This window comes from Erpetoichthys calabaricus, chromosome 3 (genome assembly GCF_900747795.2).
Source record: "Erpetoichthys calabaricus chromosome 3, fErpCal1.3, whole genome shotgun sequence".
NCBI classification, from domain to species: Eukaryota; Metazoa; Chordata; class Cladistia; order Polypteriformes; family Polypteridae; genus Erpetoichthys; species Erpetoichthys calabaricus.
The window spans coordinates 258355895-258380028 of record NC_041396.2 but is presented as its reverse complement, the minus strand read 5'-3'; the positions used below and the strand labels follow the sequence as shown (position 1 = coordinate 258380028).

Genomic DNA, 24134 nt, shown 5'->3' with positions numbered 1-24134 from the left:
TTTCATCGAGTAAATCAAAGCAAGTGTGAAAAGAGATAAGTATTGCTTATTCTACAAAGATATTCTAAAAATGGTCTGGACACAATAATTGTAAAATAATAGAAGTGATTTTTCAAACTAGCTGTTTTCTTGAATTAGTATTTCACATGTCTCCAGTCATGCAATGAGTCCTTCATCCTGTTTAAATGGAGAAGAGTAGTCACCCTGCTGTTTGGTATCATTGTGTGTCCCACACTGAACACAGACCAGAGAAAGCAAAGGAAAGAGATGTCTGAAGAAATCAGAATGAAAATTATAGATAAGCATGTTAAAGGCAAAGACTGTAAGACCATCTTCAACCAGCTTGATGTTCCTGTGATAACAACTGTAAATATTATTAAGGAGTTTCAAGGTCCATTGGACTGTAGCCAACCTTCCTGGACACAGCCATAAGTGGAAATTCAACCCCATAATGGGCAGAAGGATAGTGAGAATGGTAGTCAAAAAGCCAAGGACAACTTCCAAAGAGATACAAGCTGAACTTCAAGTTCAAGGTTCATCAGTGTCTGATCACACCATCCGTCACTTTATGAGTGACAGTGGGCTCAATGGAAGAAGACCCAAGAGGACTCCATTGTTGAAAAAACATAAAAAAGCCAGTTTGCAATTTGCTAAAATACATATTGGCAAGCCACATCACCTCTATATCCACAGATGAAAAAAATGAAGTATCATACCTACTATGAAACATGGAGGAGGCTTTGCTTTGCTGCATCTAGCATGGGTTGCCTTGAGTATGTGTAGGGAACATTGAAATCTCAAGACTAACAAGACATTCTGGAGAAAAATGTAGTTCTCAGTGTCACAGAGCTCTGTCTCAGTCGCTGGTCATAAATCCTTGAACAAGATAATGACCCAACAAACACAGCTAAAAGTCAACAAGAATGGCTAGGAACAATACATTGGACTATTCTGAAGTGGCCTTCTATGAGCCCTGATTTGAATACTATTGAAAATCTATAGAATGAATTAAAACATGCAGTCTAGAGAAGGCACCCCTCAAACCTGACACACCTGGAGCAGTTTGCTCAGGAGGAGTGGGCCATACAACCTGTTGACAGGTGCAGAAGTCTCATTGAGAGATACAGGAATCATTTGTTTGCAGTGATTGCCTCTAAAGGTTTTGAAACAAAATATTAGGTGATGGGTCATTTTTGTCCATGCCATTTTCATTTTTATTATTTGAAATATTCTGTTGAATCAATACTCTAAAGCAAAGTCTGATTTTTGTTAAATAAGAAATAAATAATGATGGGTGCCAATTAATTTTGTCAGTTTCAATTTATTTCAGAGACAATTCTGGGTTCTTCTTTTTTTGTGGAAGGATGCCAACAAATGTGTCCACATCCATTGTGCTCTCATTAAATGTAACAAGGTTCTCAGGAATAGATGGTAACATATAAGACTGCATATTTACAAGTCAGTTTCTCAAAATATAAATATATACACATTTATTTTATAAATGAATCTACTAAAAAACTCAAGCATGGGCATGACAACAATTCCAAAGAAATTGTTCAAGGAAAAAGGAAAATGTCCTACAAAGCCCTGTTCTCATTCCAATTAGGAATACGTGGCTCTATTTTAACTAATTTCTGAGTTTCACTGCCTTGTAAAAAATAGCATAAAGAACAAAAATTCAGCATTAAGATTCTTTGTTTATATAAAGTTACAAGAATAAGTCCTTTATCCCAATATATTTGCATGGCACTTTATATAAATGTTTCACTGTCTTGTATTTTAAGTCATAATTGTAAAATTGTACATCCATGCAGGGACTCTAGGCTTCTCTTCACAGAAGTGCACGACATCAGAATAAACTGAATTGAAAAGAAAAAAAACCTATCTATAGACCAAATTAGATTGAATGAAACATGAGTGATTTGGCCTCCAGCTAGACAGCTGTATAAGTAGAACTGTTACAATTTCACAGTAAATTCTAACTAAAGAAAAGTTTAAAGTCTGAGCAAAGAACAGAGATTTATTAAGTGTTTGGCACTCTTCATCCCTACATCCTCTGTATGCTCATGAAAACATGCTTGTACAAAGCAAAAAAATATAAAATCTAATTACTGAAATCCCATGGGGACAAAGAAATGAGGAAATGACTATCTTAAGATTGCTATCACATCCAGTAAATGTAGGATATTTCAGTAATAATGTTTAATTATAAATTAACGTATTGACTACTCTTGATCCCAAAATCATTGTGGGACCTGACTAGAAAATGAACCCAGACATCTTGTTTGAAAGTCACTGCTAAACAAAGATACACTGAGCATGGGGAAGGGAGAAGGGTTGGGTCATAAGCTCACTAGAGAAATTAGGTGAAAAGAAACAGAGGGTTAACATGTGAGATGGTATGTTTGAAATTCTGGAGGTTTGTGATGTGGGGTAGCCACCCCACCTGCACTTCGTAACTCATAAAGGTAATCAGAAGGCTAGAAGAGCTCATGTACAGTATACTGCATATTATTTCAAATATATTGTTGTAGATGTTCAAGCCAAAAAAAGTAGGAACAATAAGGTTTACCCAGTGGCACAATATTAACACTGAAACCCAATGATTTATTATATTAGGGTGTCTATTAGGTGCTTTTTCTCATTTATGCGTACATTTACAATTGAACTATAGCATGCTAATGCTGTTGAAAGAAGTAACTCAAACTTTGAATACTGTTTGCGTTTAATATTGATGTTTATAAGAATTATAACTAACACCTCTGTAGGTATTAAAGGTGTCTCTTAATTAAAGCACAATCAATCTATTCTGATTTGTTCTGCAAAACTGTGCCTTTGCCCGAGGGAGGTATATGTTATATATGTTAATGAGGACTTACGTGGCATTGCTGAACCCTACATACTCAGATCCAGCCATTTTGTTGAGGAAATCCATCACCTGTTGAATAAATATCACATATCAGTTGACAGTCTATCCTTTAAGCCCTCTTCCCACTTTCCACAAGCAAATTAAATAATGGCTTAATTTCCCCACCTGATTTAAGGCATAGTGGAATTTTGCACAATACTATATGTTATCAAGTAGTTTGACTGATAATTATTGGTAACTGTAAAAAAAAACATTGTAATCATTGAAATATGAGATTTATCAACATACTATAGCAGAGATTTCAGTCTGATCTGCTTTAAAAACAATGTTAAGCTTTTTTTTTTATATGTCTAGTTTGTCTAGTTCAAATATAAACTATAAGCCAGGTCATGTCCAGTTCAGCAAATAATCCGAGATTCATAGACACAGAGAAATACTCACATAGTCAAACTTCTCAGCTTTGTTTGCAGATGGCTGTGAAAAATTAAAGAAGCATTAGTGACTTTAGCAGTGGTTATACTATAAGCGCATTAACATTATTCAGCAGCTGTATCCTCTTTGCTACAAGCAGAACTGAAATATTGACTGTTATCAGGGTAACTGATTGTGGGCACTGGTTGTCACTAAGGATGTCTTGAAGGATACTGTTAAGGTTATGGATTAAAAGAAATACAACCACTTAAATGTTTATTGCATAAAGATGCAGACAGAAATTGTGAAAGTGTCTACAACCATACCCCAGCAAAGCTATTAAGAATGTTAAAAATCATATATATGGATCTGCTTAATAAATGAATACTGGATGGTGACTCATGATGATCACCATACAAAAGAGTGACTTTGAACAAAATTAAGACAGCAGAAATTACATTCATATGTGGTCACAAAAAGTAAAAGACACAGCTTTAAATGAGCACAAAAAATATCTAAAATGACTACATCATAGCAAAGTTTGATTATTCAAGGCTACTGCAGCAGATTTCAGTCTATTTATTTTGGCTAAAGACAGCTATTCTAAATATTCTCAGCAGAATTTGGCATGGACATTCCAACTAACCACAGTAAATATTTCAACTTAAATTGACTACTCAGGAGTCTAGTGTGGTTATTCATATATAAAACAAACTACAATATTCACAATATTCATGTTTAAAAAACATTTTGGCTATTCATAAACCCAACAGGACAGAATGCTTACATCTACAGTATATGTGTTTATAATGCACACAGTAATTTTTCAAAGTGACCACTGAACAACTCAGCATGTCTATAAAGACAGAGAATTGTTTTTAAGTCTTTCCTTTGCCAGCAGTCACCTGACCTATACACCCCTTCTGCAAACTTTTCTCTGATAGGATCTGAAATAGCTGCCACCCCAGCACGTTGGAAGCAAGCCAGCAGATTGTAACTGTAACATAGGCACACAGAAATGAATAATCGGTTAACAAGAACTGAAAAACAGCAGTGATAGAAAGAATTAAAATCACTGTTAAAATAGTCCTTTAATTTATAACATGTTCTCATCAGCAAGCTGGTATTCCACAAAATTCATGGTCAGCATCCTGTCTTGGATAGCAGGAAACTGATTACTGAAAGGGGAACAAAACATACCCTTAGGTTCACTGGTGAATACACATAATCACAAAGTTCAGTTTTTGTTTCATACAACTGTAAGGTTTACACAATGAAAACTATTATTTATATTATACTTCATATGCCTATTTTAAGCAGGTAAGCTGGTATAAATGGGTCATGTACAGTATGTCCATTTAATTAGAAGAAGTCACAGAACTAATGCTGTAACATGAAGTGGTCCCATGCACTGAAAGCCCCTGTATGACTTTATCAAAAATACCAACTCTATTGCGTTTGTCACACATGAATGAATCACTTTCTTAAAAAGCATGGGTCACAACCCAAAAATATTCGGCCAACAGCAGTCTTATGGTCAAGTCAGAACAGTTACTGTATGTAAATTGCTATGAGAAATTGTGATATTTTTTCAGGTTAATAGAGTGGCTATTGTGAGTCAACTAACAGTAGCGGCATTAAAGAGACATATGACACAACCTGTCCTGCTTTGCCACACAGGTAGAATATATGCTATATAATAAAACACTAAGGTCTGTGTGTGTATCCAGTTCCTATGAGCAAAGCAATTGTTCAGTTTTGCTTTGGCAACGCAATCAAAAAAGGAAGTCTGAATGTGAGACACATGAGGAGGAGTAAAGGCATGGTAGGCAAGCAATGAGCTTCAAAATGAGGCAGGCTTTACAGGAATGTGCTTGAAAAAGGGAACATCAATCAAGAGCAGTTCAGACACATGAGGATACCAAGGAAAGGTGCTAAAGGTACACATAGAGCAAGACATTTAAAATACTTTACATTGTATTCTATTACTTGTCTTTGACAGGTAACATGGCTAGTACATTTATAAACATATATGCATATATATTAATCTGATAAGAACAAAACTGATCAAGCCACCTAAAAATATTTCACATTAGCATTTTAGGACAAGGGCAGCACATTGCCTCGCAGTAAGGAGACCTGGGTTCGCTTCCCGGGTCCTCCCTGCATGGAGTTTGCATGTTCTCCCCGTGTCCGCATGGGTTTCCTCCAGGTGCTCCGGTTTCCTCCCACAGTCCAAAGACATGCAGGTTAGGTGCATTGGCGATTCTAAATTGTCCCTAGTGTGTGTGTGTGCCCTGTGGTGGGCTGATGCCCTGCCCGAGGTTTGTTCCTGCCTTGAGCCCTGTGTTGGCTGGGATTGGCTCCAACGGACCCCCGTGATCCTGTATTAGGATATTGCGGGTTGGATAATGAATGGATGGATGCATTTTAGGACATTTCACATCATAAAAATATATTTCTTTGAAGTGAAAAGCTTCCTCTGGGTCCCTACTAAAGTGGTAATATTGAATTTCTTCTTGAATCTTTGAAAGCAAGTACAGGAATATAGGACTTGAAACCGAAGACTAGTAACATTCAAAATACTCTGGTTCAAAATATATTTAATTCATTAATAAAGGCAATGGAAAGATTTTGAAAAAACATAATAAAGATACCAGTGAAGCTATGTTTTGTTGTACTCGGATTGCAACATAAAATTAACTCTAGGGTCAGGTACTTTCTAGGTATAAACCTCCTCTAAGACAACATCATATGTGCTACATTTATGTACTCTTTTACTGCACTATTTTCAAAGTGAAAAAGGGCATAGTGTGACAAAGAGTATATAATCTATGTAACAAAAATCGGTTCTGTGTTGGAGCTAATATTTGGAAGATCAAAATAAATAAAAAGACTGTGGATACTGCTATCTTATCTAGATATGCTAGTGGGCGATGAACCTTTTGGTGAATTGTCAGTCTTGTTGGTTATCACGGTCAAGATGGATCAATACACGGAACATTGAATATAAAAAATGTAAATATAACAATCTAATAATCCATTAAGTAAAACAAATATGCCTCCCCTCCTTGGAGTTTTTCAACTGGTAAAAAAATCAATACAGCCTGAATATTATTCTGTATTGTTACAGTCTTTAAGCACTATTTATTCACAGTTGCAATGGGACTATTTTAGAGTCCTGCCTCACTCACTGTTTTCATATACTGTTCATATTTTCCCAGTGGCTGCATACATTTCCTCCTGATACTCCAGTTTTCTTTAATATCCCAAAAAATGGTAGGCTGGGTCAAATAGCAATGCAAAACTGTATAAATGATTTCTGAAACATGCATGAGTATGGCCTTCAAAGGTCTGGCACCCTATTCTGATGCTCCACAGACAGGTTCTGATTCCATGTGATCCTAACTTGGAATAAGCGGTTTCACAGAATTGGAGGCTGAATGAATATTAGGTGAATCCAGACCTGTTCAATAACTGAAGTGATTTTTATAACAATGAGATAATACAGATGATCTGAAAGAATATACATTTTTTTTTCTACTGATTGTTTGTGATATACAAAGAAGAGGTGCAAATTCAAAAAATAAGGAAAGTAATTATAAGCCTGGAACAAGTGGAATTGAAAAAAAAGTACGTCCAATCCGGACGTTTGCGCTATACACATGCAGAGCAGGTTAGAGATTATGAAAGCAATGGAATTCGACAGGCTTAAAAAAAAAAAAAAAAGTTGGAGCGATACACATGTGGAGAAAGTTAAAGAATATGAAAGTAGGAAAATTAGAAAGTATAAAAGAAAGAAATTAAAGATTGCAGTAGCGCAAACAAACAGAAATTATTACTCGAAAAAGGGACAATAATCACCACGGACCAGGTGTCATTGAAACAAAAGCAGGATAAAGCAAGGTCAGAAATAAAAGACAGTAGAAAACAAAGTAAAACGTCATAAAGAGGTTAAAAAACAAGGGGGCCAAACACATGTAGAGCAGGTTAGAGATAATGAAAACTGGAATTCAAAAGCCCCAGAAAAAACGTAGGTGCAAAACACATGCAGAGCAAGATACAGAATATGAAAGAGAAAAAAACGACAGTGTCAAAACAAAGAAAGTAAACCGCATTAGCGCAAAGAAAGAGAAATTATTACTCGGAGAAATAAAGAAAAGGTGAATAGAAATCGAATATATGGACATACTGTAGGTGATATGTCAGAAGTATGTAAATATTGTAAGGCTTTGAAGTTTAAGTCAAGAGAATTTCAAAAACGAGATTGACCCAGGACCATCTCGCATTGACGTAGAACACGAGATTCTTGCAAGACACGCCCTACTTACAACCAAATAAGAGCACAGGCAGCAACACACTCAATCGTGTTTTGGCTTTGAGCACACACAGATCCAGGGCTCTCAGCGCATATAAAGTGTATAAGGACAATACGTTATAGATGAAATGTAGACGGCTAAGTGAAGAAGAAAGCAGCGTGGAGAAAAGAGACTCAAAAGCATTGGAGAGACAAAAAAGAAAAAGAATAATCTTGGATGTAAATTCAGAAAATAAGGAAAGTAATTATCAGCCCAGAACAAGTGGAATTGAAAAAAAAGCATGTCCAATCCGGATGCTGGCGCTATACACATGCAAAGCAGGTTAGAGATTATGAAAGCAATGGAATTTGAAAGGCTCAAAAAAAAAAAAAAAAACGTAGGCGTGAAACACATGCAGAGCAAGATACAGAATATGAAAGCAGAAAAAAACGACAGTGTCAAAACAAAGAAAGTAAACCGCATTAGCGCAAAGAAAGAGAATTTATTACTCAGAGAAATAACGAAAAGGCAAATAGAGATGGAATATATGGACATAGGTGATATGTCAGAAGTATGTAAATATTGTAAGGCTTTGAAGTTTAAGTCAAGAGAATTTCAAAAAACGGAGTTTACTTCACATGCATTTATTGGTTACTTTGCAAAAAAAATTATTAACTGCTGATGATGTGGATCAATTTGTCTGTGCTGAAATTCCAAACAGAGAAACCTATCCTGAATTATGGTACAAAGTCATTAAACACATGTCTCACTGACCTCATTAAAAAGATTCAGCACATTGGGACTCGAAACATTCCAAATATTGTTTTTACAGAAGTTCAGAAATAAAAGTGAAACTAATGAAATAGCAAAAATTAAAAGAAAAAAAAATCTTAAAAGTGTGTATCCAGAAAAACAAATATTTGGGTTGGCAAGTGAAGCGAGCAGGGGGCGAAGCCCCCTAGTTAAAAAAAAAAAGTTTTTTAAAATCCTGTATAGCATATACTATACATACTGTATTGGCCCTAGGCTCTGTAGATGTTTAAAAATTGGAAAAATCTAAAATAGTTACATAACATTTTAATTTCTTTTTTTAGTGGTTCTGTTGACTGTTTTCCATGTAAAGTTTAAACTTTAAGAAAAATTACTATAACCTTGTGCACCAAAATTAAAAGATTCTTGTGTGGGAACCAGACCTGGCACATGGGAACAACAAGTCTATGGAGATATATTTCCAGCTACAATACCATTAGAAACAATATAAATTTCCCATAGGCATACATTTTGATCACAGACAAACAAGGTTTGGTTGGCGAGAAATACAAAACATACTGCAATGAGAGGTGTGTGGGATAAACAGGTTGAACAATTGCCCTATGTTTACAATTTTTAACCTCACGGGACTGTGGATGAACAATGGGTTCCAATTCTTAATTGCAGTACATGCCAAACACTCCAGTAAAGTATGGAATAAAAATGTGATGTCCAGGCCAGTTGTTCATGGAATATACAAGTTTACACTGGGGAATCATTTGGGACAGAAGTTGAAAAGAACCAAGATATGCAGATAGTGTTAGACTTTCTTGCTGTGAAGGAAGCCATAAGAAAGAACAGGCTAGAGTTTTCCAGAGCACTTCAGAAAATAAAGGACAGGAAGGTAACTTCCTATGTGCCGGTGCAATTAAAATTTCTGTTGAATGAATGAAAGCACTAACAAAAAAAATAGTTAAATACCTAATTTCGTTATCAGCAAGGACTATCTTCTAATTAAGAAATTAGTTGAATGGAAAACCTTCAACCACTAAGGCCCTCCAGGATTGTGGACCCATTCTTAAATTATCTTTTATAAATAATTGTTCTTCAGTTTTTTACTTTCATTTTGTTACTCTCTTTAGCTACTATTACTGTAAAGAACTTTGAACTTATTTCATGTATGGAAATGTTCTATATAAATAAATAAATAGTGTTAGGCAAAGGATTAGGAATGAAATATAAGTTGCATGTTTTATATGAAGATGAGAGTCAGTCATGTTATAGAAAAGATCAACAAGTGTAAAAAAAAATGTGAATTGCCTTTTACATTTCAATGTAATAAGTTTTTCAGCATTAAAACTAGTTCATAAATTTTAAGACCCATCCAGTTGGAACTATTTTGTTGCCTTTTTTAGCTTCTAGGGTTAATTTATTCTGAAAAAAATTATAAATGAGTTTAATGCAAACATAAAAGGAAGGAAGGTTAAAAATTGTGTTAGCCTTATAAAAGCTGATAGGATCCCTAGGTGTCACTTACTGCTGCAGGACAAATGGTCAAATCATAGCTATACTTCCACTCTCTACTCACACCTTTACTGCTCCTTATTCATCCTTCCACTCAGCAGTCAATTTTCATTTTTTTTCTTCCCAACACTAGTTTATTGGGTCACTATTATATCTTTTATATCCTACTAATACAGTACATTCAAATTCACTCCTTGTCATATATCAAGGTTCATGCATAGTTATTAACTAAATAAGACAAATGAGCGAAACATTTTTCTTGAAGTCTCAGGAAGAGCATTCTCACAAGGAAAATTAAACAGAAACTGGCTGGACCTATACTAACGATGCATTAGGAAATAAAACAAAGACCAGGCATTCACCCTACAGCACACCATGGGTAAGCTCCTATCTATGTCTTCATAAATGACAAATACAAAAAAGTGTTCCATCCTTGGGTGGCAATTAGCCTGTGTATTCTAATCTATCCAAAAGCTGTTATTACATAAATGACACTGTTAACAGCAAGAGTACTTCTGCCATACTCAAGGTATTTTCATGCATTTACTAAGCTTTTACAATGCAGAATGCAATACAAAAGCAGATTCAGAATATAGCCTTTTTCTTTGAAGATGATTTCATCAGTTATTTTAACATATGGCTTTAAAAAATGAAACTATAAAAACTCAATACAAGTGGAACACATGCTACCAGTGTTGGGGTAATGCATTGAAAGTAATGAACATTACACAGCCGTATTAATTTTTAAAGTAACCAGTGACATAATAATCATTTTTTTAAGGAAAAATACCTGTATTATTTTAAAAAAACACATATGTGTTACTACTAAAGATTATTCCTGCAACTGCAAAAATTATTTCACAGAATTATTCACTTTTTTCATAAAAGAAGTTGCTTACTCCTGTCAGAGTAAAGCCAGGTTTATGCTTGACATGTCTGTACTGATCTTGAGGGCCACATGACAAATATAACGTCATACGCAGAGAGACGCTCCCTCACATGTACTGTGTTATCGCAGAGTATTGAATTTTTTATAAATAGGCAGCGATGTGGACACAGCGCCATGTATCCTAAATGATGAATTTCAAGGAGAGGCTGGTTGCATGACTGCCAGAATCATGAACGAAGCCATGAATATGAGGTAACAAGTCATCATAGTGGAAGGAAGTGCAGGGAAGACATGGGCAAGTAAAACATGCCAAAATAATACTGGAAGTGCATCTCTTCATCACGTAGGTCACCAATTCATGAGAATATCATGGTCTCCCTCCTTTCCCCACTGTTGGTTAATTGGCGTGGCATTCCACATTTTCCATTTTTCCCTATTAAAGACAGTAATAACAGGCACAACTCTTATTCCATCAGCAGAGTCTCACTTCCTCTGCTTTGAAATCATTAAGTATGAAACACTGACCTAACACTGTCAAACAGGTTGCCACAAGTATAAATGTATTTTAGTCATCAACAGTGATCAAGTATAAACAAGGCTTTAGGGCCACAGGGAGCCAGTAATCACCACAGCAGCACTGGGTTATAAGGCAATAATCCAATGGACTTTAATAGCTGGGAGACACTGTGCTGTATCTATGTTTCCCCCTGTGCTGCTTGGGGGTCTGCTTTATATAGCCGGCTTCTCCAGGTATTCCCGCCCCCTCAGACAGGTGTCAGCACCTAAGGAGAATGTCATTATCAAGTCCAAAACCAGGGGAGCTACAGTATTTATAATACCTAAGAAAATTATACAATTTGACAGTTTTAATGGTCAATTTCATGAAGGTTTATGGGTTTAGGATTTAATAAGAAATGCTAACAAATGTGTAGTTTTTCTTCAGAAAGAAGAAAAAGTAACCCAAATGTAACTGTTTCTAACACACTTGTGCATTCTATAATATGTAATTATGCAGCATGTTTAGTTACTTTTTACTTTATCATATACAAAGTATAGGGAAAGTATTGTAATTGCCCAAAAATTTGATGTCGAGATTTTGATGAATCTTGACGTTTTAGACCTCCCTCAGTCTGAAAATACCATTTTTGGAATTATGTCTGTGTGTGTGTGTGTGTGTGTGTGTGTGTGTGTGTGTGTGTGGGTGCGTGTGTGTGTGTGTGTGTGTGTGTATGCAAACACAATAACTAAAGTATGCTTTCACTTAGGTCAACCAAATTTTGCATACAAGCAGTAGGTACAAAACGTAGATTTCTATCAACTTTTGGACTATTTCCGCTAACCAGAAGTGGTGCTTTATCTTTTATTCAGACAGCTGCAGAGTATGATTTAATAAACTTTACTTTTATAATAATTGTTCAATATAATATTAATTTGAATTGATTTGTTGTTGATTTTTTTTTAATGTACATAATATAAAAATATAATCATTGTCTTGCGGTTTATCCCTCAAATATCCATCCCCATATCTGAGTATACGAGAAAGTCTAGGAGAGACCACTCTCAATTTTTTTGTTTGTAATGAGAAATGTAACTAACTGCTTGTCACATTACATTTCTGAACAATGAGCAGTGCGTGAGCACTTATCCAAAAGTTAAAGTATGTAACTATTCATGGTATGATTTGCTTATGTAAGTATGATTGTGTATTTCTAATAACATGTTACAAATGGTCACTTTGTATTAAGAGTTCCTTAAGTCTTTTAGATACTGCTTAGCTGTTGCTACATATTGTTAAAGTGAACATTTATGCCATTATCCTCACTGAAGGCATGCAGTCTCTATAACTATGCAGTTATCCTCAGTGTTTCTCTTTCCTAATTTCACCATCAACAAATTACCTTAATTAGAGAGCTGATGACAATGGCCCCTGCATTCACCATTGGATTATGTGGCCTATCTGTGGACAGAGAAGACACCATAGGAGACAGTGTTATACAATAGATATTACATAAGGCATGCATACAGAGAAGAAAATATCAAACTAGTCATGATACATTTCTTCAGATATTCACAGAAAAGTCTAATATAGGATTACCATACTACTTGATTTGTATTTTAAAAGGCTGTACAAAAAATTGTGATTATTTTCTATATTTGCATATTTAAATGTATATTATGCTACACTAGAAATTCTTAGAAGCTACAGGTCAACCGGATACAGGTACAGAGCCAAACACCCAACAATATACAAGAAACTTCACCATGTTTCTGATTTAACTGTTTGACTTAATTTTTATTTTGTTGATGTGTTACCTTTCTATGCTTTGACAGCTCTTTCTTTCCAGAAGCTATCATTATTAAAAATTAAGCAAAGCGCTTTTTTACATAATGTTTGAATGTGTTGTTCTTCCATCACCTATTAGTAGATGTGTGCTGTTAAGTAGCCAAGGCTGAAAAATAATTAAATGTCTGCTAAATACCCCTTCCTAATTCACTTCAGAACATATACCATACTTCATTTACCCTAGCACAATAAAATGCTTTAGTAGTGAAGAAAAGTTAGGCATGGAAGAAAAACAGAGAAAAAGCAGAGAAGGAAACAGGTAATATGGACCTTATGGTTATCATACTTTCTGAAGGTACTGTAAATTTTGTTAATACAAACTGTCAGTGAAACATCTTATTTCACCCATTGCTTTCATTGGAGTCTGGTGTTGCTGGTGGCTTCATTAATAATGAACATACTAACGATTGCTATAGGCAGGTTGAGAACAAAGGAATGCAAAAGGAAGGGGTTAATCACTTTCAGTATGTGGACTTATACTGTGGACTTGGGAGAACAGCAGGGTTGTGAATGCAAAAATAATTATAAGAATTATACTGAGTAGGCTCAGGTAGATACACAGTACTGAATGATCAAAAATGCCACCAGCATGCTGTACTTGACAAGGCATGTTAAAATAGGAGATAACTTGTTTTTACTTCACCTTATATTTTTTTTCTTCTTCCACACCCTGTCTTTAACAAAAATATAAATATTATAATAAAAGATATTTATATTATATTGTCATGTTAAAAAGCCTATTTCTGGAAGCCATGGATAATGAATATATATATTAAGTATTTTAGTTGCAGAAAAGGAGAAAACTACTGGCTTTTTCTGAAGAATATATACTGTAAGTATGGAATAAACTTTAGAATATAATTTTTATAACTCTAACTAAATGCAAAGGTCTTGAATAAGTTAGTAACTTGGCATAAAGGTAAACTATTGAGTTTCACTGCTCTGGAGAAGCTCTTTTATAAAGATACTAGTCATTTAGCCCGTTACAATAACGGGCGCTAGAACAGTAGTGCATAAACATTAGTAGGAACAGTCTATATTAAATGGCAAGGGACTTTGACCTCATTCTTTTTGTTGGTCGTATTTTTCTTTCTTTTAGCCTTTCTTTTGTTGATGTTTACTTGCTGAGCTGACTGTTCTTCGTGGGCTGCCGCCATGTATTGTGTGTCTTTAATTTTCTGTGACAGTAATACTGTCTTGTACGTCCATAATATACCTTTAATTTTCTCTGGCGATAATACAGGCGTGCATGTCGGTAATATGCCTTTAATCTCCTCTGACAGTAATACTGGCTTGTATGTGGCTGTAATATGCGTCACTGTATTGTGTACCTTTAATTTCCTCTCACAGTAATACTGATTTGTATTTCCGTAAAACGCCTCTAACTTTCTCTGACAGTAATATCGCGCATCGCACCGTGCCCCGCGCATGCGCACTTCACCAGAAGACACACACACACGGACACCTGGACGCACAAAGGGATTTTATTAAAGAGGATAGATTTTGGAGATGGTAAACTGGTTTGTTGTGAATACTGTAAATATGAGGGTACTCATGAATTTTCCATGCAGTGGACAGGTGTCCAGTACACAATTTATACATTTGTAGGTTTATTATTGTCACATGTACAGAGGAGTGCAGGGAAGTTCTTACCTGCATGTGCTATTCAAATGCAACACATCACCACTCACCAGCACCCAGATTATAACTAGTGATAAGCAAACATTGCTGAGTTTGCTTCGTCGTGAGTTCCCTGAAATCACAGAAATCTTCGCTATATTCACCGAACTTGGCAAACTGCATTAAAGTCAATGTGGAAGGACTAACTAAACTAGATGAGTGGATTATAATGGTGCAGTCATCTTTAAAATGTCCCTGAGGGTTAGGGAAAGCCAACAATATTGGACCGATTATTGCGGCCAATTAGGTGACCTGAGCTGTGCTCCAGCAGTGTCAACCATTTCAGCACAGTGCATCTGTGATATCAATGAAGAAAGTACACAGTCAGACAGACGCAGAGAGCGGGAATGCTGAAAACACTGAAAAAACACGTAGATCTTTTAAAGGCAGAAAATTCAACGTGGCTTGTTCTACTTTTTGAAGTCATGCTGAAGTTCTCCAAGCTGTCTGTGCTGATGCTTTGTACTTTTCCTCTATCAAAAAGTTAGACATGTGTTGTAAGCAGTAATAAATCTCCTTCTCTTATACTGATGTGGCACTCGAAGATCGACCTGCTCATTGGCAAACACTAGCGAAAAGCATTGAACAAACTTTCCGGTTAATGACTCATACAATTCCATTTATCAACTTGAGTTATGGTTTTACTATCCTTGTTCTGGTAATAACTTGTATTTGCTTAATGGCTTTTAACATTTCTCAGTGTGACGGTTTTACTGTCTAGTATTTGATAATGTCAGTCCCATTTAAAACCAACTTCACAGTTGCTCAGAATCCCTGTTGACAGCAGGCAATTCAAAGACGTCAGCTGCAACTAAAAAAGAAGGTGGACCTACGCTATGCAGTGGTCTAGCCAAGCACTTTGGATACTTGCAATTGACATAATTGATATTTTAAAATCATAACTGTTTATTATAATACATCACTATTATAATTATATTATATATATAAATTATATCATTATAATTATATAAATTAAATATAATATATAATTATATTATTATTAAATTAATTTTATCATAATACATTATTATAGATAACTCATTTATTCTATATATATTTCATTATTGTGGACAAAAAGGTGACCTGAGCTGTGCAGCAGCAGTGCCAATCATTGCACCACTGTGCCTCCATGATATCAAAGAAGAAAGAACGCAGTCAGAGATCCCCAGTCATGTATTTCACCAAAACAAAGCTCAAATCCCGAAATCTTAGTAAAACATCACAAAAAATATGTACGTCTTTTAAAGGCAGATAATTCAAAATGACATGTCATGATTGACGACACTGGCTCGTTCTATTTTTTGAAGTTGTGCTGAAGGCTCTCTAAACTGTCTGTGACACTGAGCTGTTATAGCAGTTAGAAAACAGGTTAAAGAATAGATGGACTGATTGATACACTTTCTCATTCTACAAAGCAAACACTGGTGACTAATTTCTGTAGCCTCATTTGAATAAGAGAGCAGGCATTTTGTAATTAATTTTATTAACCTTTTTAAATAATGTATATTGATAATATATGGGAATACTACTACTGCTACTAGATGATTTTAAAATTCATTCATAATATATAAAAGTATATAGTGTGCATTTCACTGCATGGCTTTGATAAAAGTAAAGTATTTTATGATTACATACTGCTGATGTTCCCTTAATGTTTAAGCAAATACTGTATGCCCAATTTCTTTAGGTTTACAGAATAAGAAAGTACAAATAAGCCTGTAAATATAGTAGAAATTATATCACTTTAAATCTACATGAACTAAGCTGTACTTAGACATCTTTGTTTATAAAAAGAAAATATTTTCTTTATATAAGGATTTATTGCCAAATTGTTTCTTTCCTTCAGCGCAAAATATTTTAACAGCATCACGTTTACAGGCATGAACTATATTTATGGCAATAAATACACAGCATCTATGAGATTTTCAGGTTAGTTTTTCTCCAGATCCCTTCTGTAAAAAAGACTCCAGAGGTTACAAGGTATAATATTTGTTTGACTTAGTACTTCTTGTACACTGAACCACAGAGTGGTGTGCGTTATTAAAGGTAAGGCATGCAAGTAAGAATTTTGCTGTACTCTGTCTATGGGGGAATAAACTTGAACTTGAACATACCACTTGCTCTTTATTCAGTAGTTTCTCAAACCTACACATTTTAATACAGGGTTGCTGGGGCCAGGATCTACCTGAGAAATTCTGGGTAACAAATTGTGATATTATCACATTATTTGTTTAGGTTAATTTAGGTTAATTTAACCAATCCTGATATCAGACTTTATTTTCCTACTTTCAATGATGTTTTTTGCATTTCTACCAATAAGCATAGTTCAGCAGTCCATACTTTAAATATATTAGTTAACTAACAGATAAGAGCACACACATTCTTTTGAAAATTTTTCAGTGACCTGGCAGTTCTCCCAGATTATTAAAAACAGCATCAAATTAATTTGATTAGCAAATAGCTAAGTTTTCCAAATATCTCATTCAGATACTTTTTCAGTTGTCAAGGTTTTTGCTTCAACTACATAACTCAATAGTTTGTTCCAGATCCCCACAGTCAGTTATGCAAAGAATGCCTTCTGACTACCTGTTCGTTCTCTTCCACCACTGTCATTGAATATGTGATTTACTATTTTAATGTACATATTGTGCTGGGTAAATTTTAACAATGACTTAGAGAATTCTGAAGATCTGCACTACTTCCAAATATAATCTTATGTGGTGAAGTCTTTACAAGTTTAACTCCCTTAGCCTATCAGAGTAGAACATGATCTTTAGTCTTGGGATGTACAGTACTTCATTGCTCTTCTCTGAATTGCTTCAAGATATATTGCGTCTTTTAACAACAAGATGACCACAAACAAACATAATACTCCAGTGTAGTTTCATAAGTAGAGTCTTAGCATAATGTTCCTTCATTTATATTCAACAATTTTCATACCCTTCTATTAACCTTTTTATTTGCCAAGACAATGAGAATTTTGAACCAACATAAATTTCTAAAGCATTTTTGGAGACTTCTTCCTTTAGGTCTGTGTCCTCTTCCAAACCCTTCCCCACACTGCCTGTGGCTCCTCTTCAAAACCGGTCCCGCCCACATGCAGCCGACACGGCATTTCTCGATTCCTATTCGTCCTCCTCCAAACCCTTCCCCACATTCTTCCAGTGCGATTCCTGCAACAAAACTTTTCAAACGCAAACCTCACTTGCTAAACACAAGAAAAGGCATTCTTCCTAACAACTATATGAGTGCCAGAAATGCAATAAGAAGTTCACTACACAGGATTGTCTGACTAAACACAACAAAACTCATTCACAACTCTTGCAATGTGACATCTGCAAAGCAACGTTTCCAAACCACCGCAGTCTCAGCAGACATACACACAATCCTCTTCCCGTTACCACAGGTACTTCTTCACCTAATTCCTGTCTTCCCGTCCAAGAGTACAACACTGTCATGCACTATACTGGCCTGCTGAGCATAATACATCCAAGAAGTACTTGAGGTGCTGTCACAACGGTAAAGTAGCTTTACCACATTTGCGGGAGCCACCTGTGTCTTTACAACAGCTTCTTACACAGTAAACATCAGAAGGTAAAATTATATCGTGAACACATTCAAGAATACAACTCTTACTAGCGTTTGCTTCCATGGGTGCACAGATAACTCAACCTCCTGGCCACGGACCATACTGTTTTAAAATACAAGAGCAAATTTATCACCAAATCTCTCCACTATACGCTAACACTTCTACCTCTCCAGGATATGGACAGTTGTATATTTTTGACACAGTGTAAGCTACTGAAGTACGCTTACAAAATAAAGCAAACTCTGCATGCAGCGAAAATTTACTTCTCCAGCTAGATTCCATGCTCAGAACCATCAACCCCTTCACTAAATCACACAAACACAAGCATGAAATCACTCAGCCCAATCCAACAGCATCTGTATGAATGGTTTTCAAGGAAAACCCTAGGCATGATGTACGACGATACAATGCCCCGACATGTCACACCGATGTTGCAGCGATTTTCGTAGGAGAAGATGGCGAACCGCCTGCTGAAAGGGACATTTGCATCTATCCCATAGGTAACTCCTGTAAACAGATTTCCACGCTCAATATGAATTGCGATCCTATGGTTTACCCACTTTTATTCCCTTACGGAGCCATTGGCTGGCACAAAGATTTACAACATGTTCCCGATAAAAGAACCGCCAAGCGAATAAGGCTTACTCAATGCCAATTCACAAATACAGATTAGCAATGAGGAATACATTTAGTATTTTGCACTCCAGCGGCAAACTATTCCAACAGTACGTCGTAGATGTGTATGTTAAAACAAAGGGCACTCATCTCAACTATCTCAGATTACATCAACAAGATCTGTGCATGGAACAATACAAAGGACTATCAGATGCACTGCACGCAAATGCTGAAAATAACAACGTACGTGTAGGCAAAATGATCATATTACCGTCCACATTTCCAGGAAGTCCAAGATACATGCAACAAAACTATCAGGATGCCATGGCCATAGTACGTAAATTCGGAAAGCCTGATTTATTTATCGCTTTCACATGTAATCCTGCTTGGCCGGAAATTCTACATACACTGTCAGATACCCAAAGACCAGAGCACAGACCTGATATTGTAGTATGAGTAGATCTCTGCACCAAAACACCTATTCACAACTGCGTCTTTCAAGAAGTATTTATTTCTTCTTAATTTCTGAATTCCTTTCTCACCGTTTTCCGTTCCTATTCTTACACCGCCATATGCTACAGCGGGCTTCGGCTAGTGATATATTATTTCAGAAATTAAATTAAAGAAAAAACTTTATTTTCAAAAACATATGATTATTTTACATTTATATATATGGAATATTACATAGCTTCATAGCCAAAAGGAAAAAAATAGCATCTCACTTGGTTTACAGGTCCATAAAAGTCCTTTGTGCAAGTACCTTATTTACTATGCAAAGTGATATGAAATTACTGTGAGCAGTGACTTTTCTCATATTGCCTGTGGAAGGCTCATGAATCACAACACCAGTCACACTGTTTCTCCCTGGCAATCAGGTGTGATCTTTACCAAAATAGGGAATAGCATCTAGTATATACATTTGTTACTTACATGAGCAGCTATCCAAAAAGTGTAATGAAACAATATGAGTGGATTATAAGTGTGATTTATTTTTCCTTTTCTTTGATTATTTCATAGTTGTCTGCTGAAGGCAGGCAGAAATTCACATGTAAGAAACAAGTAATGTCAGTAACAGCGGCAGGAGAGGGTTTGACAAGGTAAATGGATATTCAAATGCCATCAAGTGCAAGATGGAGGAGAGAGACAGCTATTCACATTTCTGCAACAACATTTAATAGTGTCGCTTGTAGCAATAAGAAGGGCTCCTTTATGTAAAAATATCAATCATGTTTTCTAAATAAAATTTCAGCAACATGGGCATTTGAAGTGCAGAAATTTAGGAAAAATCAAGGATGGACAAGAGCATTACAAGCAAACTGATAAGATATTTAAAGATTTAAAAGCACAATGTCAACTGGTGTCAGTTGTGGTTCTTCTAGTGTTAAATTATTTTATATCTCTATTTGTTGCAGTGCTCCTTTGAGCAGCTTATGAAAAGTCTGTTGTAGTATTAATGTATGCAATATTCTAATTAAACTTGTTACTGTGCCACTTGAGCTCTGGATGTTTCCTAGACTCACCTTCATCATTCAGGAAAAGTTTGTTAAATCTGAGCCCACTAGGTTCCTTTCCCACATAGCGATGAACACGCTCAGTTCCTACTTCATTGATGGCAATCGCATACTCCAGGGGTTTGACACAGGACTGGAGGCAGAAAGGTATCCTGGTGTCACCCACAGAGTGCCTGAAACAATCATGACATAAGCTGTATCGAAGGCCTCCTATTGGACACAAAATGTCTCTAAAGTCCTATTTTAGAAGAAACATGAAGGATGTCACAGTGTACTGTACATTAAGTTGAATGCGTAACTACTCACCTCTGACCATCCACAGTGCACAGAGAAACACCCCATAGGTCTGGGCTAAACTTGGCAAGCTGAGGAATGTAGTCAGCAACCTACAAGAAAAGATGAATAAGTTAGGCGTCTTATAACCACACTCAAGGTTCAGGCAGACAACTAATAATATTTAGAAATACATAAAAAACAAGATGAAAAGAGTACAGTTGTATCAATAATACATTATGAAAATAACATCTCAATGTTTTTCTTTCTCTCTCTCTCTCTCTCTTTTGGTATCTGGCTTCTTTCTTTGCTTTCAATAAGCTCTAAATACAACTCACCTCCAGATACTAGACACAATTTTCCGCTTCATAAAAGGTTCACTTCCATACAAAAAAACCTAGAATCACAACTGGGTTCAGAACAGCTGTACAAAGTGCTGATTCTTTTAGGCAAGACTGCCCTCTGATGACCCTCATAGAAGCCTTCATAGAATAGAACACCTTGATTGTCATTGTACCAGTACAATGAAATTGTAAAAGCTACCCTGTAAACAATGCAAGTACAGCAAACTATGACAAACAAATCATATAAAAAGCCCACATCCTACAACAAATAAATACCATACATAAATAAATATGTATCAATTAGTATGGCAGGAATGATTGTATTAAACACCAAGGTATAATCGACTAACAGCATCCTTACATAGGTTCCTAGGTGTTCCAGGCGGCTCATCATTGTATGGAGGGGCTGTATGGAGGGCTACATTGATGGTGTCTTTTGTGCATCTATTTGATATATAAGCAAACAGGTAAGGGCTTATGCTGGGATAGAGGCTAGCTTCAACATGCTGAACAATAAGTCTTTCAAAACATTTCAAGACTGTTGATTCTCCTGCCTCCTCCAATGGTGTTGACACTTGGATGGTGTGCTGCAACTCAACTTTTCATGTCAACTTTGATATCTGCCCACTTCTTTCTTATTTTAAGCACTGTGCGACTTTCTGAACTTGAACTTTTGAGTGCCTTTACCACACTGTGGCACTCCATTAATTTCATTTTGTTGCTTATTCCACTGCTTAAGCCACCAAATAGTACATTTTTTCTTGGTGTCGGGGTGGGAATGTAGGCATGTGCATGTACATTCACGTTGACTGGGATTTATAAAGGGAAGGTGCACAGAACTTTGTTTCTGCACAGTTTTATGCATCTTAATTTTTTTGTGTGTATGCACATTTCTAGTTTTGTTTGTACGTCATGTTTTAGTATGAATTTAATGCAAGGCATTATTAATGAGGCCCTAAGTGTCTGACTTGGCCTTTAAAGAATATTCTAATTCTTTACCTTGAGAAACCCTTGGTTTGCTTTTAGTATGTTTTGGATCATCCATTTGCACTTTGAAGGTCCTTCCAATCAGTTTTGCAGCATTTGGCCGAATCTGAGCAGAGAGTATAGCCCTATACACTTCAGAATTCATCCTGCTACTTCTGTCAGCAGTCACAATATCCATAACCACCAGTGATCTAGTTCCATTGGCAGCCATACTGTATATGCCCATGACATAACACTGCCTCCACCATGTTTGACAGACGATGTGGTATGCTTTGGATCATCAGTTGATTCTTTCTTTATCCATACATTTCTCTTCCCATTATTCCAGTACAGGCAGTCCCCGGGTTACGTACGAGATAGGGACTGTAGGTTTGTACTTAAGTTGAATTTGTATGTAAGTTGGAACAGGTACATTATTTTAATAAATTCTATTTTTGACTGACTGTAACCAAGTGCTCTGCCAATGAATGATGGAGTTTCACCTCTCTCTGACCTTTTTATTATTTCTACTTTATTTTCAATGGTGATGGTTTTTCTCTTCTTTACTATATCACCAGCACTTGCATCAGATTTGTGTTTCAGAGACATTCTTGAAGGGTGAAGACAAAAGGTTAAGATGAGCTCTTCTGCACAGCACTGTACACGTTATCACAGCAGCAAGGCACCAGTCATCAACATGTCTGATGTACTGACAAGAGACAACTTCCTGCTATGTGCATAACAGTACAAGCAGGCTTGCTATTGAGAATGAATGGGGGTGACGAGGGGCGGTTCATCACTAGCCCATCTCACAGTCACCTCCACTACAGTATGCTGTAGAACGAACACAGTGTGGCCAAAGGCAAGTAGTGAATCGCCCAATCCCAATTCAACAGGCAGCCATCCGAGGCACACTACAATGCTACCCCCGCCGCCCCGTTCAGCCACAACCGGGTCACCGCTTGCAGCATTACCAGCCGTATGTGCTGGGCGGGCAGTGAAACACCCCCATCTGCTCCATCCAGCCTGTGTCCAGTCAGGAGCAGTAGCTGCAGCGGCATAGTGGGCTGGCAGCGAACCATTGTCCTGCACATGAGCAATAGCTGTGGCCCCGGTGACTATGGACCATGGGTCACCGCTTGCTGCCGGGAGCCGCCCAAGGGACAGTAAACTGCGCAAGCAGCGAAATCGCCCCCCTCCAGCCACCGCTTGCAGCATCCCCAGGCTGAAAATGACGGAGCGGCAGTTACTGAGGCTCATCATCGCAGCTGCGTCCTCGTTCGTAAGTCGTAGGTCGGGTGTGCGTAACCTGGGGACTACCTGTACAAGATGATCTTGGTTTCATCTGTCCAAGGAACCTTATTTGAGAAATGTGCAGACTTAAGAGTTTTTCCGGCAAAGTCTAATCTAGCCCTCCTGTTCTTCAGAAGTACCAATAGTTTGCATCTAGAAGTAATCCCACTGTATTTACATTCATGAAGGTGTCTCTGGAATGTAGACTTTGACAGTGATATGCCTACCTCCTCAAAAGTGCTCTTGACCTGGCTAGATGTTGTAAAGTGGGTTTCCTTCACCAAGCAAATAATTCTGTGATCGTCCACTTTAATTGTCTTCCATGCCTTTGAGTATTGCTGAGCTCACCAGTGCATTCCTTCTTTCTAAGGATGTACCAGATTTTTGACTTGGGCACTCCTAAAGTTTTATTCATCCCTCTGATATATTTGTTTTTTCAGCCTAATGACGGTGTCCTTCACTTGAATTGACACCTCTTTGGACCTCATGTTGAGTTTCAGTGAACAGCCACCAAATGCAAATCCGGTGCTTTGAATCAACTCTAGTTCTTTTATCTACTTAATTTGTCATGGAATAATAAGGGAATGGGCCATACCTGGCCATGAAACTGCTTGTTAAGTCACATGTACAATTACTTTTGAGCCTCTGAAAATGGAGGAACTCTGTGAACAATTGATGTCATTTCTGAAAGCTTAATGCAATACCTTTTTTTAACCCCATAAATTAAAGCTGACAGAATATACTTCCATCACATCTTGTTTGCTTAATTTCAGATCCA

The 24134-nt window shown here is 36.6% G+C and overlaps 1 protein-coding gene across 2 annotated transcripts in view; it reads right to left on the bottom strand.

Moving 5' to 3' along the window:
- LOC114648837 (glutaminase kidney isoform, mitochondrial-like) overlaps positions 1–24134 on the bottom strand; it is a 67149-nt gene that overhangs the window by 20894 nt on the left and 22121 nt on the right. For both annotated transcript variants that reach the window (XM_028798109.2, XM_051924073.1), the window contains exons 5-9: positions 20787–20866; positions 20490–20653; positions 12640–12698; positions 3311–3343; positions 2880–2938 (exon numbers count right to left, since the gene is read on the bottom strand). In XM_028798109.2, coding sequence (XP_028653942.1) covers positions 2880–2938; positions 3311–3343; positions 12640–12698; positions 20490–20653; positions 20787–20866 — 395 coding nt within the window. The remainder of the gene's footprint in view (positions 1–2879; positions 2939–3310; positions 3344–12639; positions 12699–20489; positions 20654–20786; positions 20867–24134) is intronic.